General features: G+C 33.8%; 1 protein-coding gene and 1 pseudogene across 2 annotated transcripts; both read left to right on the forward strand.

Moving 5' to 3' along the window:
• The first annotated feature begins 601 nt into the window (after positions 1 to 601).
• LOC143902939 (coiled-coil domain-containing protein 13) lies at positions 602 to 6,575 on the forward strand. The gene is made up of 11 exons (XM_077416201.1): positions 602 to 673; positions 851 to 916; positions 1,322 to 1,619; positions 1,971 to 2,092; positions 2,355 to 2,532; positions 2,761 to 3,005; positions 3,177 to 3,355; positions 3,445 to 3,679; positions 3,969 to 4,150; positions 4,828 to 4,962; positions 5,491 to 6,575. The coding sequence occupies exons 1-11, from the start codon at positions 602 to 604 to the stop codon at positions 5,534 to 5,536; spliced, it is 1,758 nt and encodes a 585-aa protein (XP_077272327.1). The 3' UTR covers positions 5,537 to 6,575.
• A 370-nt stretch (positions 6,576 to 6,945) lies between these two features.
• On the forward strand, positions 6,946 to 12,736 carry LOC143902940 (uncharacterized; annotated as a pseudogene). Its single transcript, XR_013258539.1, has 4 exons — positions 6,946 to 7,482; positions 7,869 to 7,982; positions 8,323 to 8,336; positions 10,802 to 12,736. The product of XR_013258539.1 is annotated as an uncharacterized LOC143902940 (transcript).
• Positions 12,737 to 14,550: the final 1,814 nt, after the last annotated feature.

The following is a 14,550-nucleotide window of genomic DNA, read 5'->3' on the forward strand; positions in this document are numbered from 1 at the left end:
TGACTCTTACGAGTCACGATTTATGACGCTACGATACGACCAATGTAGAACCGGCCTAAGGCCGGTTAAAAATGTAATCTTAGGTAAATATATCAACTTATATTAGCTCCCAATTTTCATGCGATAATCTCATTCTTTATTGGTTAGTTCAATTGATTACATGTAAAACATTTGTAATTCCGTTTAAATATACTTCGTTTAAATATACTAATTGCAAAAAAAAAGAGAACTTATTGAAGCATTATGTAATTCAAATGCCACATCTTCCATATGTCATGTAATTGTATTTGTAAAACAAAGAACGAGCGCATATTCGCATTATTATTTAGCGTGGACATATTTGACATTAGCAAAAAAATAATACGTTCATGAATGGAACGGAATCGTCACTTCTGGATTCGTACTATTCCGCAGTCTTGCAATAATTGTCAATAAATCGTAATTCTGCATAAGAGAGGAGGAAACGTTGGCACAATTTCACTCAAATCATTCGGCGGATAACGTACAAACAGGAATGCAATGCATATGACGATTTATTCGAGAGTACTGTCATCTTACAAGATTAAACTGAACCGTTGTTTATTAGGAACTTAATTCGAGAATGGCAGATTGCAAGCTGGAGGCAAACGATTCTCTTGATAATGAAAATATGTCGTCAACTAAACTTATAGAGGTATTATTTTTAAACGTATTCTTAGTGTCGGCAGTAAATGGGTCCCAAATGATATATAATAGTTTCTGAACGTATGTGTATGTACGCATCATCAATATTTTATTACATCTTCTTCATTGTGCTCGTATTGTACATTTTGTTTACTTGTGAATGTTCACATATGCAACTTTTGCGTAGAAAGAACTCTCCGAACGTATCATATTTCCAGAGGAGTTAAATAACTTTTTGCAGAATCGAATTCGTGTAAGTATAATAGAATTATATTCAATTTTCTATTCCTTATTATAATCCCCAATTTATATAATGTATTACAAAGTTAGATCAATAAAAAAAAATAAAAAAAAGCTATAATTTGTACACAATAATTAATTACACAATAATTTTTACAGGATAATAATTTATTTATATCATTTTTTAATTGTGTGTGTGTGTGTGTGTTTATTAGACCTAGCTTACTCCCCCTTAAAAAAATTTACGCTACTATACGAAAATAGTCTTTGTTCTTATGCATGGATTTATATTTTATTTATCAATGTATTATACGTATATATTTTTATTATTATTTATATATTTCTTTTGAATACATCATGCAATTATTTATTAATTAATATTTAATTCACTATCGTGTAGATATTAATTGTATAACAGGACTTAACGGCGGAGAATGAATATTTGCGACGAGCATTTGAGCAAACGGAAGAGAAGTTGCGGAAACTGTCGCGAGAAAAACAGAATTCGCAAAATGCAACGACGGCCGAGTCAGCCACGGCGAAGTTAATCGAACTCAGCAAGAAATGTAGGGACCGAACTGCCGAAGTAGAAGCGCTGAAAACAAAATGCAAGAATTTAGAGGCCACTCTGGTCATCAAAGACGACGAGTTAGGGCGCCAAAGAACGGAATTGCAACAGATTCTCAAATCCGAAGTGCGCAAGGATTCCGGTGACAGTTAGTTCACATTTCCTCTCTATTTTGCAAACAATATACGGATTCGCATATTTATCTCGTTAGCTTTGTTTAGAAATTAAAATAGCCTTGAAGAAGAGTTATTATCATTTAAGTTTTTGAGAAAATGAAGGTTAATTATTAGGTTTCTTTCTTTCTCACTGTCAATAACTTTCTATAACTCATTAATGATTCTGTACTAATTTAAAAATTCATAATTTGCTGTAATTATTTGATCATTTTAATATATCATATTTTTCGTGTACTTGTATATAATGCCAAAGATAACTGAAGTCAAGATACAATATATAGGTGAGAAAGATTAAAAAAAAAAAAAACCAAAAAATTTATTAGGCAAAGGTGATGAGGAACGATTTAGATGTTTGAAGAACAAATTGCAACGGGTCCAAGCGAAGCTTTGTGAATCCAGAAACACGTGTGCTGCTCTTAGGCAAGAGATTAATAAAGCACAGAAGGTATTCTTCGTATTCTTTTGTTGCTCTGCAAATTTAATTAATGTCGAAAAGATGACTGGTTTTTATAAAAGAAACCAAGCATCTGTTTTTTAATTACTTTTGAAAAGTAAAAAAAGTTAAAGAGATCAGAATAAAGAGATAGAGAGATATGAGAAAAGAAAATCTTTATAATTGGGAAATAATTGTGTAAAAAGGCGAGTCGTGCCGTCTCGTCTTTTGTTACTTGATTTTTTTTTAAATTTCTCTACGTAATTATCACTAAGGATACAAGTATCAGTTATTGTGCAGCGAGGTGGGTGAAAACATCAGCTTCAGCGCGCTTTCGAGTGCACCGGGCAGTTGGCGTGGACGAGCCGAGCAAATCCGAAATCTGCAGCAGAAATTGGCGGAGCTGCAGACAAGATTGTCCGAAAACGAAAGATCTCAGAAAGAATCTTGCGGTAGAAGAAAAAAATTATATATTCCTATCTCTATATACCAAATTGATTCTCCGCGATCAGAATTATTTTTATTAACAAAGATTTATTTAATATTTTATTCAATGTATTTGTGTTTATTTATTCAGATTTATCGTTAATTAACATTGTCGTACAATATATGTATAATGGAGACTTGTAATACGATTTTGGCCATTTATTTGTTTGCTGACAATTAAGTTGTTTATTCAGCTTTTCAAGATCGACAAAATTTTGCATATCTCCGGAATGTTGAGAAGGAAAGACGGCAACAGATAGAAAATACAGCGAAAGAGCTGAGACAAGCGGAAGTAGCGTTGGAAGCTTCGAAGAGGAAACTCGATGCTTCCAAGGCGAGAATAAAAATATTGGAGCAAGAACTGAGTATCGCGAAAGGAAAAACTGCGATGTTGAATGAAAAAAGGTCTCACGACGATCGTCTAATTGACGCGCTTAACGTTAGTGTGTGACAATAAAAAATATTTAGTAAAGAATTTAATAAAGAATTAATTACAAATACGTGTTTATATAGCATTACGAAGAGATAACTTTTCTCTAGCATATAATATATATATTATGAATCCTTTGGTTTTAATGTGTCAAAGTGTAAATATATTTGGCATTATCAGGAACGATTGAAGATTTCCGAAGCAAGGTATCAAGATCACGAGATGGAAGTACAAAATAGGGAACACAAGATCGAACGTGAGAACGCGAATATCAAGAACGAGCTGCGAGCAACGCAGTTGCACGTCGATCGATTACGCAGAAGATTGGAGGAACGCGAGATCGAGATTGACAAATTGAGGTCTGTATGAGCAAATCACTCATATTAAAATAATAAATATGAGTTATGCCGTTCCAATAAAAAGAAATACGTTTGTTTTTCAATTTTAGAAATGGCATTCTGTCGGATGAATCTTTGAAGTGCCGAATCTCGCTTCATCCAGATTTCCGGTTAACCGAAGAGCGGCAAATCAGTCCAGCTGTTAGTCCTCGAAGCTTAGGCGAACCAAATGAATATGTGACCTTGGCTCTAGCTGCTGAAGCCGAACGCGTGAGACTGTTAGAATTGGTAACACTACTTAATCAACGACTGGACAAGGAAAGGAACGAAGCTGACGCACTTGCAGTAAGCTATAATTTTTTTTTATATTTGTTATAGAATTTTGTTGATAATTAATTCGATAAAGGGACGTTTCTCAATTTTGTGGCACAATTATATAGATCTAGTAAAATTTAACAATTAATCAACGAGAATTAACTTACTGATTTCGGAATTAAATAACAATTGTTTGATGATAATATAATGTTAAACTATAGTATAAAGAATTATTTGAAATTGGATAAGAAAATTTTGTAAATTATATATAAAATTTATAGCTCAGTTAAATAATTAAATATTTAATTTAATTTAAAAGGAATTGCTGCGCAAGGAAAAGAGTAAATGTGCGAAATTAGAATTGAAATTACGAGATTCGGAAAAAGAGAGAATGGGACTTGCTAAAGTAGATACGAGATATAGAGCGAGATCTTGCGCGAAATCGATGTCGAGTCTACGAACGGAGGAGGAAACTGCTAACCCCGATGAAGTTCGTTATAAGTAAGTTATATCACAAGTATTTTTTTTTCCCAGTAAGCAAACTGTCTGCAGTATGACAACAGATTGACAGCAGATTTGCACAGATATTACGACAGATTCGGTATCATATCTGTCTGCATTAAACTCGTGTTTTGCTAGCAAAGCCTGTCGATATAATCTGACAGCGGATTGTCGCACTGAGAGAAAAGTGTTTGGTATTTCCGACTGTAATTGCATAGTAAAATAATTATATGGTTAGGGTTCTTATTTTATAGTAATTATTATGCATGTTAAAAGCTATGACAACAATAATGTATTGAGTCAGCTATAATTCGCATTGTTAAAATAACTATAAAGATGTTGGAAAATGATTAAAAATTATAGTAAAATTGTGGTAATTGTAACTATTTTTTCTCTCGGTAAAAACAAAATTTGTCATTTCATAAACATTTAAATGGAATATATCATTAAATGTTTACAAAACGGCAGATTTTGCTCAGTTTCTTCAGTCAATGCCATTATATTCTAGCATATTCTGTTATATTTCTCTCTTTGTCTCTCTCTGCTGGCATTTTATCGACAAAATTTATAACAGACGCTTTCAAAATCTCGACAGATTTGGCTACCCAGATTCCTTTTTTAACACGTATTAGAGTCTACATTTTCTGTCACTATCGATATTTTTACATTTGACGTAGAATCGAATTACTAGAAGAGGAGTGTCTCGCACTGAAGACCAGATTAGATACCGTGCAGCAGGATAAAGCATTGGACCTCGCCATGTACAAGCGAATGCTCGATCAAGCTAGAAAGACTTTTAAAGACGCGTGCAGGTGAGAATCTGGACCGTGTCCAAACTTATATACTTTACGTATATGCATAAGCGAAATCTAAATTCCGTTTGGTGACGATGCATGTGCGTAAATATGCATGTGTACTTTTACAAAGGACAATTGGCTAATCTTACTGCTACTTTCCAATACGGCCTTCTAAGAATTCTCTCTCGTGTAAGAAGTGCAGACGACCGAGCGTTTATTTTTAGATTTTTCAGTGCCTCTGCTTTTTTAGTGCCATTGCTTTTGGCATACAAACCATGAAAAAGATATATTTTTCAAAGTAATGCATTTGTCTTAAATTTATTTATAAGATCGATTGTGTGATTATTTCTTAGTGATTTATAAGATATCAATGTATATTCCTTATTTTAAGTAATATCTATGTTATCATTCTTCAACATCTGTACTCGGTTAATTATATTTTCTATATTATTAGTTCAAATAATGCAAAAAAATGTAATTTTTAACTTTAGGCTAATAAATTTTGTTTTCTGTTATCCTTCCATATCAAATATTTCTTTCCAGAAACAAACTAGCTACCGGTGGAAGTCGCTCCACAATAACTATTTAATGAAAACGAAAAGATACCGCATGAAGAAACTAAGGAGTGTTCGATTCAATCTGAGGCAAACTTGTCCGAGGAATCTGAAAATTTGTAATAAAATAGAACATTCTTATACGTGGCAGACGAAACAGTCGCTCGTGATCGGAATAGATGTAGCAGCAACAAAGCCGCGGCGGCGTGGTGATGTAACTGGGACACGAGATAAAGTGCAACGCCTCCACGTAAACCCGCGTGACACCGTCGGAGTAAAACTCACAGTTTCGTCTCCACCTCGTTCCTCCACCGTTCCCTTAATGTTCGCTCCGGTGTTTGCCTCGGCCGACTCGTTTGCTTCTGCCATTGATATCGCACGCGGCGCGGCACCGCGGCCGTAAATTCATCCCGTTTCTCGTTACCCAAGAGCAGAGCGAGACGACTCTCAACCTCATGTTTTCGAGTCTAGTCTCGAAAATTTGAAAGATCCGGATTGCATCCGGAGGAATGCAATGCTTAATTATGATCTATACGTCGCGATAGCATATAAATGGCAGAAAAGGAAAATATAAAAATTCAACATTAGTAGCTTTTTATTGTAAAGCATAGTTTTATAAAATTATGTAGCTAGAGAATAAATAAATAAATAAAATTTTACGTCAAAATGACTGTTTATAACCGAACAGGAATGATCTAATTGCATGCGAATGTATATCAATTTTATATTTCAGTTTTTATGAGTCTCCAAATTTTTCAAACATGCAATTAATGTTTGAAAAATTAATTGCTAGAAAAATTAATTCATTAACTTGTACTTTCGTACGTATCATTAAAAGCATTGTTTAGTTAGGTTAACAACATTTTCTCCATACCAGGAAGTTCATTTTACATAACGTCTCATCAATAACACTGCGAAGTTCTTGACCAGCTTTGACCAGTGACAAACGCCAAGTTTTATCTCGTTTCTTATTCTCCGTTTCTAATTCTTGTTTTTCGAGCAAGATAATCAATGGTCAAGAGTGCAGGGACTTAATTTTCTCTAAGAAATAAAAAGAGGAAACGTGGTTGTTTTCACAGAAAATAATTACATAACTTGTCTGCTAAATAAATAGGATCTATTAATTAAACGGGACCCCAATCCAAATCGCTGAAAAAATAACAAGAATTTTCTAACACTTTATTAAGATTATTAAGATTAAGTTTCGACGCAACGCATTTAAATTTTCATAAAAATATCTCCCGATAAAGAATTAACGTGATCTATATTTTTTCATATATTTTGAATAATCGGAAGCTGTAAAACTAACTTATCGCAAGAGTTATTAAGTGAATGGCTAGCTATAAAGTATCTAAATTGCAATTTTTATTATCTAATTGGCCCAAGGGCTGACGTCTTATACTTCTTTTGTTTAATTAAAATAAAAAAAATGTAGTTTAAAATATTAGAGGATTACTATTATTAAAATGTTAGAAAATTAGACAATTATGCACCCAAAATAAGAGGGACCTAACGTTACTAACGCGGTATCGAGCACCGGATGCACTTGTGGACGATCTGCGGGTATAGCGCTCCACGAAAACTTCCGTCATCATCGTCATCGTCATCGTCGTCGTCGTCGTCGCCAGACGAGCTGGGCGTGTTTCCGACGGCGCTTAAGCTCACCGCCGACAGGTGTGGGCTTTACAGGTGTTGGGCCTCCTCTAGCTGATAAGAAACGCGCCCGTGACGTCAGATTGGCGCGGGTAGAGTATATGAGTCGACGCTGTGGGACGTCCACGTCACTCGTTCTTGAACCTCCTTCGTCCGTTCATTCCGCCAAGTCCGTTTGCCGCGAATTTTTCGCCGTATCGCCGGTCGCGATCGGCGCTCTGGTATATCGGCGCCGATCATCTCGTCGTCATCCAGAGGATTCGCCGGAAACTAGGAGGATCAGTCGCAACGCGGGGATCGATTCCGCGGCTTGATCGGATTTCCGCAGGTAAGCCAGATGGATCGCCCTCGACGACGATCCGTTGTCGAGATCGATTTGGGAATCGGGTGAGCGAATAGCATCAGACGACGACCTGGGAGTCAGTTACCGAAGCAAACGGATAAACAACCATAAATATCGAGACATTTTAATTTTTCAGACATATCCGACATTTTTGTACGCATTTTTTTTTTTAGATTTTCGTGTTGCTCGGAAAACGTGACAATTGATTGTGGAATCAGGATAGATTTATCGATCGGTATTTTATGATAAGATCGATCGCACCTTCGGTTTTTCCATGAAATATCTCGAGTTCACGACCGGCGCGCTCGTCTTTCCTGAAAATACATTTTCTTGCTCAGTCGTTCGTGCTTTTCATGTGCAAATTTTTGAAGGAACAATCGCGCGCTCGCGGGGCAATACGAAACGTACGCTCCACTTTCGTTACGTAACGCACAGTCGCGAGGCCGTCCGCTACTCATCAGCCTATGGAAATGATAATTCGGGATGTGCGTGCCAACCCTAATGTCAGTGAGGTATTTTGTCGCCGAGACCGCAACTGGTTAATTACGACCGGTTTAATATTCGACGGCAATGATAAAGTGAAGAGAAAATTATCGCATTTATTGTCACAATTAGATTGTAATCCTGATCATCACACGTGGGATTGGAAAATCGTGAGGATTAAAATTAACAGATATTGATGATGAATACGTTAATTTTTTTTTTCGTGAGTTAACAACGGACAGAATTTTTAAGCTCGTTGAAGTAGAACTTTATGTAACAAAACGTCGAACAAGGATAATTATTCAATTTTTTCATGATATCTTTACAGTTTTTTTTTCCTAGATGTGATATATAAAGTAAGTGCCTTTCCCTTTCTGGCATTGCTATAAATACGATTGATGTGTGTGATGGTACAGCAATAGCGTTAATAGCGAATAATTAAATCGATTTTCATCGACAATGATTAGCTTGATTATCGGTGCAAAATCGATAGTCGAACTTTGATTTGTTAGCGCGTATTTAACACACCGCATTTACCCTTATCTCGAGCTTGACTAAATATAAATGACTATTCAAATAAAGTTGGATATTGTTTACACCGGACACAAAAATGATATAAAAATTACACGCAGTATATGCATACAAGAAACACTTACAACAACAGCACTTAGCGTTAAATGTGCGACATATAAAATAAAACGGTATTTAAATGTCCTAATATACATGTGTTAAATATTTTCCATACAGCTTATAACATAGGAAATAATTTTTTAATATAAGAACACACACTTCGTTCGTTTATATTCATTAAAAGAAAAAGATTATCTAAGTATAAGATACTAAGCTGTGTCCTTCGTCGTTTTTAACTTTTATGCGGTTGTAATGTACATATGTCGATTATGTGAAAATTAACTAATATACTAGTAAAATAGAGCAGTAGCTTATTTGTTTTAAAGCTAAAATTGATTTAAAGAAAAAAAATATATACCTCTTTATTGCTTTGCAGTCTGCAACGAAGCATTACAGCTTAACGATTAATTAATATTCGATGAAAGTGGTATCAAAGTAATTTTTCGGGAAATAATTTACCGAGTCTTAAAGAATTGTGTATAAAACAGGGGTAGAATTCCTAGGGGTATGCATTAGGGCCTAGGGTATGCATTAGGCATTTTTCTCCTCCAACGAGAAACAAAAAAAAAGGCCGAATATCTTAAAATTAGCGTAAATTAGACAACATATAATGTTGGAAATGAAGTAGTTTGAAGGAAAACGACTCCCGGGCGAAGCCCGGGTAACCCAGCTATAATATATAAAATTAACGAATAAATAAATAACTGCTATATTAAGATATCAATGCTATTAGATTGATCAATTAAGGAATAATTTATATATGGTTTTTTTGAAATCTGGATTTAATGCAATCGGCTTTGCTACAATCGCAATAGTCACATTTTACGTGGAAAGCTTATTGTACCCCATAAATCCGCTACACGATACATGGAAAAGGAATTAAAATTATCTCTTTTGACTTTTCAAATATAAGATAAGGAAATAATACCTTTATTATTTGATTGAAACATACTTTTAATACGCTCACTACGTTATAATATACTCATATAGACACGTACGTAATATAACTCATTCGGCTCAATTTTTTATATTTATAGTTGGAATCTGTTACAATAATTTATTAAATAAATTGAAACATTTTGGAATAAAGAAACTGGAATCACGGATATAATTAAATCTTCAAGGTTTATTTCTGTCCATGTTTATAACTTTCATACTTATGTTTTGCAATCATAAATTCTGATAAAAATGAAAAATGCATTTTAAAAATTACATTAATAATTTCTTATTTATATTATTTTAGAGTGTAAATTGTTGCTCTTTTATATAATGCTGCTTTATATAATTTAGGAATGACAGGAATGTTGCTTTTTAAAATATGTAACATATATATATATATATATATATATTTATATTAAATATATATTAAATATAAATTACATACAACATAGAAAAAAAATGAGGCATAAAATATTTAAAATAAAGTGTACAAGTATGTATATGTTATATACACATTTATTTATATATTTTAAATTTAACTTCCTTTATTTAAAAAAATAATAGATATCGCAAAAACGTGATAATGAAGTTGATTTTCAGTGCTATAGTGTCCTCTCGATACAGTGCAGTAGCTCTGCATGATAAGAAAATAATAAAAAATGAAAGCGCAACGATACTAATTACGTAATTGTAAATAACAGAAATGGATTTTTATTGAGATAAAGAATTAATAGAAAATATACAACAGATTTGTATTATTTTTTTAAAGAAAAATATTATGCTTTTGCTTTAAAATAAAGCAATAAGATTAAAGATTCTTTGTACAACCCTTAAGAATCATTTGAATACTTTTAAACAAATTTGGATAATTTAAAACGAATGATTTATTTATAGTATTATTTATATAGCATTTTTATAATTTCATAAAATTACTTTGTGGTATATTTTATTGATATCATGAAATATAACACGAAGTATTATTTTACAATGAAAAGTAACAAATATTATCAAACTATCAGAAATAAATATTTTTTCAATAATTAAAATTTACTGAAATATATAATTCCTAATTTTTAATATACAATACACAATGTTTTACATATTATTATGTCTTTAATATGAGTTGAAGCTATTATAGCAATTCTACACATATATTGACGTTTATATATTACAATACCTTAATTAATGGATTAATTGTTGATCATGTTTTGATACTTTTTCTATAATTTATAATGCAAATGTCTTCAAGTAGAATAAACGCGACATAATTCGCATTATCGAGTTGTTTTGCTCCGTTTCGCTTTATTTCTTTTATCTTATAGTCGGACGATTTTACGGTGCAGTCTTTGCGAGTCTCCTCAAAAATAATTCGTCAGTGAAGATAAGATTTTGTCGTGAACGTTCGCATAAACTCGATTATATAGTTGCATAGAGTTATTACATCACCGATCGAAAATTTCAGCGATGATCGTATCGTAGTACAGAATGTCGTATTTCGATAATATATCGCTTGTTTGTTAAATTAACGTTTAGCGATCGAGTATCATGCAACTTGGTTATTTTCTTCAGAGAGAGAAAGAGAAAGAGGAACGTTTTCGTGCTCCGGAACGGGAGGACGTTGTCTGTCACAGCCAACCCAGAAGAAAAGAATATGCCGATTACGAATGGACAAAATCGATTACGTAATGCAAGCGTGTAAACTACCGGGAGAGGACGTGCAACCACTTGTAAATTAACGCGGTTGTAATTAATGCAGGCTGCTGGCAACTCTCCGGCCGCCGCCAGAGTATGCGTACCCCCCGATAAACGTTTGTGCGCGCAATTTAGTAAAATTTACAACTCGAGGAATTATTGCCGAGGTTGCCGAGGATTTTTGGTAATACCGGAGTGAGTCGCCTCGTTATCGCCTTATCGTATCGCTCGCTGATAAGGTGCAATCGCGGCTCTCAAAGACGATATCTTGTACGTGTTTCATCGCGCGATATCAAGTGATACATAGAAAACGCGGGCTGACTTTTCTATTTATGAACACGTTATGGTTTATTAACAGGTCTCTCAATAGTCCAAATGTGAAGTTTATGCGTGGAACGCAATGCTAAACCTGAAAGAATCATACTTTTCTACTTAATGCCAGCTTATAAAATAAAAAATTTTATTTTTTATATATGAAAATAGTACTAAAGTTTAAAGCTAGTAATATTTAACATGTCTTTTTTATTTGCGATGAAGTTAGTCACACACATTTTAGAATATCTTTCTTAAAATATTATAATGAAAGTCCACACAATTTATAGAATTATTCTATTTTGTTATCAAATAGCATTTCATTATCATGCAACTATGAATAATTATCTTTCAAGTATGAATAATTTTATTTTAATTACAGAAATTATGTTATTTATTAAAATTAAAAATATAATTGTCTTTTATATGCGTCTGTTCAAATTAGTTTGAAGACCCGTTAAAAATGCGAGGAGCAATTTCTTAAAGTTCCAACTAAAATTCCAACACCTTTCGGTGCCCCAATCGTCGAATCAACGTACTGTTTAAGCAGTTGCTTGTAACCGCGGTGAAAATGTCATCTGAGTAAATAGAACGCAGAACGATCTCGCTCCATCGGGAATGTCATGTCGTCGCGACGTGCGTTTATATCATACAGGTTTGTACATGGATTAGTTGAAGCACGTTAATTACGCGGGTGACGCGAAGTTGGCACGACTCTGAAATCTTACGAGCGTCAAATATCTGCGACCAACCGCATTGCGATTTCAGAAAGAATTAAAAGTGGAAGCACAATATATCAATCTTTTATATAGGGAAACGGAGAACGAGAAATGTGTATCGTCCGTCGCATTATTATAATTATTATATCTAATTTTTTAACATTGAATATTTATAAGTGTACGAGTTATCGAGTTGTTGCGATGAAAACTCGAGATGCCAAATAGAGACTACTACAAGTTATTACAAATTCTCTGACGTTTCTTACGTTAAACTTTTCCCGCCTTGATGAAGCGAAAAGCAATATGAAAAAAGCTGTATCTAATTTGACGATTAATTTTAGGGGGCACCGAACTGCCTGCAATTTTTCGTGCTTCGCGCGGTATTGTTGAGCGGCCAAAAGAATGTGTTAATGAGTCGTGGCACGAGCTGGTAGCGGAGCAGTTATGTTTGCGGTGCAATCAGATGGCGGCGCGCTAAAGAGGAAGAGGCTCCTCGCACCTTCCCGATAACGAGCCGTGCCGCTAAGTCGAAGCCAGCCCACTCTTTAGCGTCAGGGGCTGCCTCCTTCCTTGAGCTGCGATCGCGGACCAGTTATTGCTAGCAGAACGCTAATATTGGCTGGCGTATATTACAAATGAAGCTGAAATAATGAGTTTCGCGAATGAACAGAGAAGCTATAGTTGCGTGACGAATATCATTTCAGCGCAACACATATATTGTACGTACATTAAATATTAATAAAATTAGAATAAGAAAATGTTGAATCAAATGCGCGAAGATAGTAAAATAATTATCAAGTACTTTGTGTGAGAAATTACAATTAAAGTATCGACTTTCATCAAACAATAACTAAAATATGTAAGATGGGGGTTAACTGAGGTGAGACTAAAAAATTGAAAGCTGTGGACTGAGAATCAAGAGTTGAGATTGGAGACTGCAGAAAGCTGGAAGTTAGTTTTATTAAAAAAATCTCGAAGGGATCTTTTACTTTTTATAAGAGCAACTGTCGAGAATTTTTATTTCTGAAAAATTATCGAATGTGTACATTTAAATTTATATTATCTTTATACTATTAGATAAAACATGTGCTAATCACTTTGCAAATAACGACTCAGTGTTACTCTTAAATCTTTTCCTCTTTATTTCTATTCAGAATTGTTAACATCATAGAGCAAATAAATATTTATGGGCAAATTCATCCATCTTTCGGTACGCCAGCAAGTTAAAATCTTATTGATGAGTTTACCCGGGGTTCTCGTGTTACGACGCCATCGCTGTATTGCGTATAATGACTCTCATGCGATAACGATTATCGCGCAAAATTTATTACGGCTAGTAAACTTCTTTCTTCAAGAAAGTTTCTCTTAGCATACGATGTTATATAAAAACATTTTCTAAAAAAAATTAAATAACTGTATTGTACATATTAAGTAGACTTTATTATAAATTATTGGCGATGATGTTTCTCGCGAAAAACATTCTTTCGGACAGGCGTGATAAATATATGCACGATGATACGTGTGTTCCACTTACAGATACCAGAAGCGAGGTAAATGACGCTTATCTTAATATTAAGACGTTAGATAGCTTTTTATTTATAAGTAGACAAAGATTTTAGTAAAGCCTCAAATAAGCTGCGAGGAGATAACGAGTCATTGTTAATTCCAGATAGATTTCATGTAAATAAATTTTTTATCTCTGAACAAGTTATTGGCATAGAAATACCGACTTTATATCATTGAAAATAGTCGTTAAAATATTTACTGATAGTTTTGGAACACCTGTTTTCGATATTTGCGAACGAGATTTCTGAACACTAAGAAGTACGGTGTACCGATGTGAGTAACTAAAATATTGATATTTGTTATGTGTGTAGCATATAATTATTTTTTAGGTATATATGTCGCCTGAAAAATACGTTCCTATTATTAACCGGTTATTTCGATAAATATCACCACGTGCCTCGGTGATTAAATTGGTAAAGACGTCCGTCACGGAATGTAGAGAGATCCAAGCTGGAACCCTGGCTAGGGTGATATTTTTCGCAATAAATTCTTTACAGTAATTTAATAAAAATGCTTATTAGCATCAAAATTTAAATCAATTATCGATTTAAGTTTGGTAAATTTACTGTTGCAACAAAGAGCTGTATTTTAAAGACCGACAAAAAATCGGTAAATAGTTTACTGAGTTTGGAAAGAGTGTACAATATTCACACGATGTTATTATTAGACTATCAAGATTCAGTCCGGGCTATAAATGGCGTTTTTTTCTCTA

This window comes from Temnothorax americanus, unplaced genomic scaffold (genome assembly GCF_048541705.1).
Source record: "Temnothorax americanus isolate GAGA-0224 unplaced genomic scaffold, ASM4854170v1 Scaffold42, whole genome shotgun sequence".
NCBI lineage: Eukaryota > Metazoa > Arthropoda > Insecta > Hymenoptera > Formicidae > Temnothorax > Temnothorax americanus.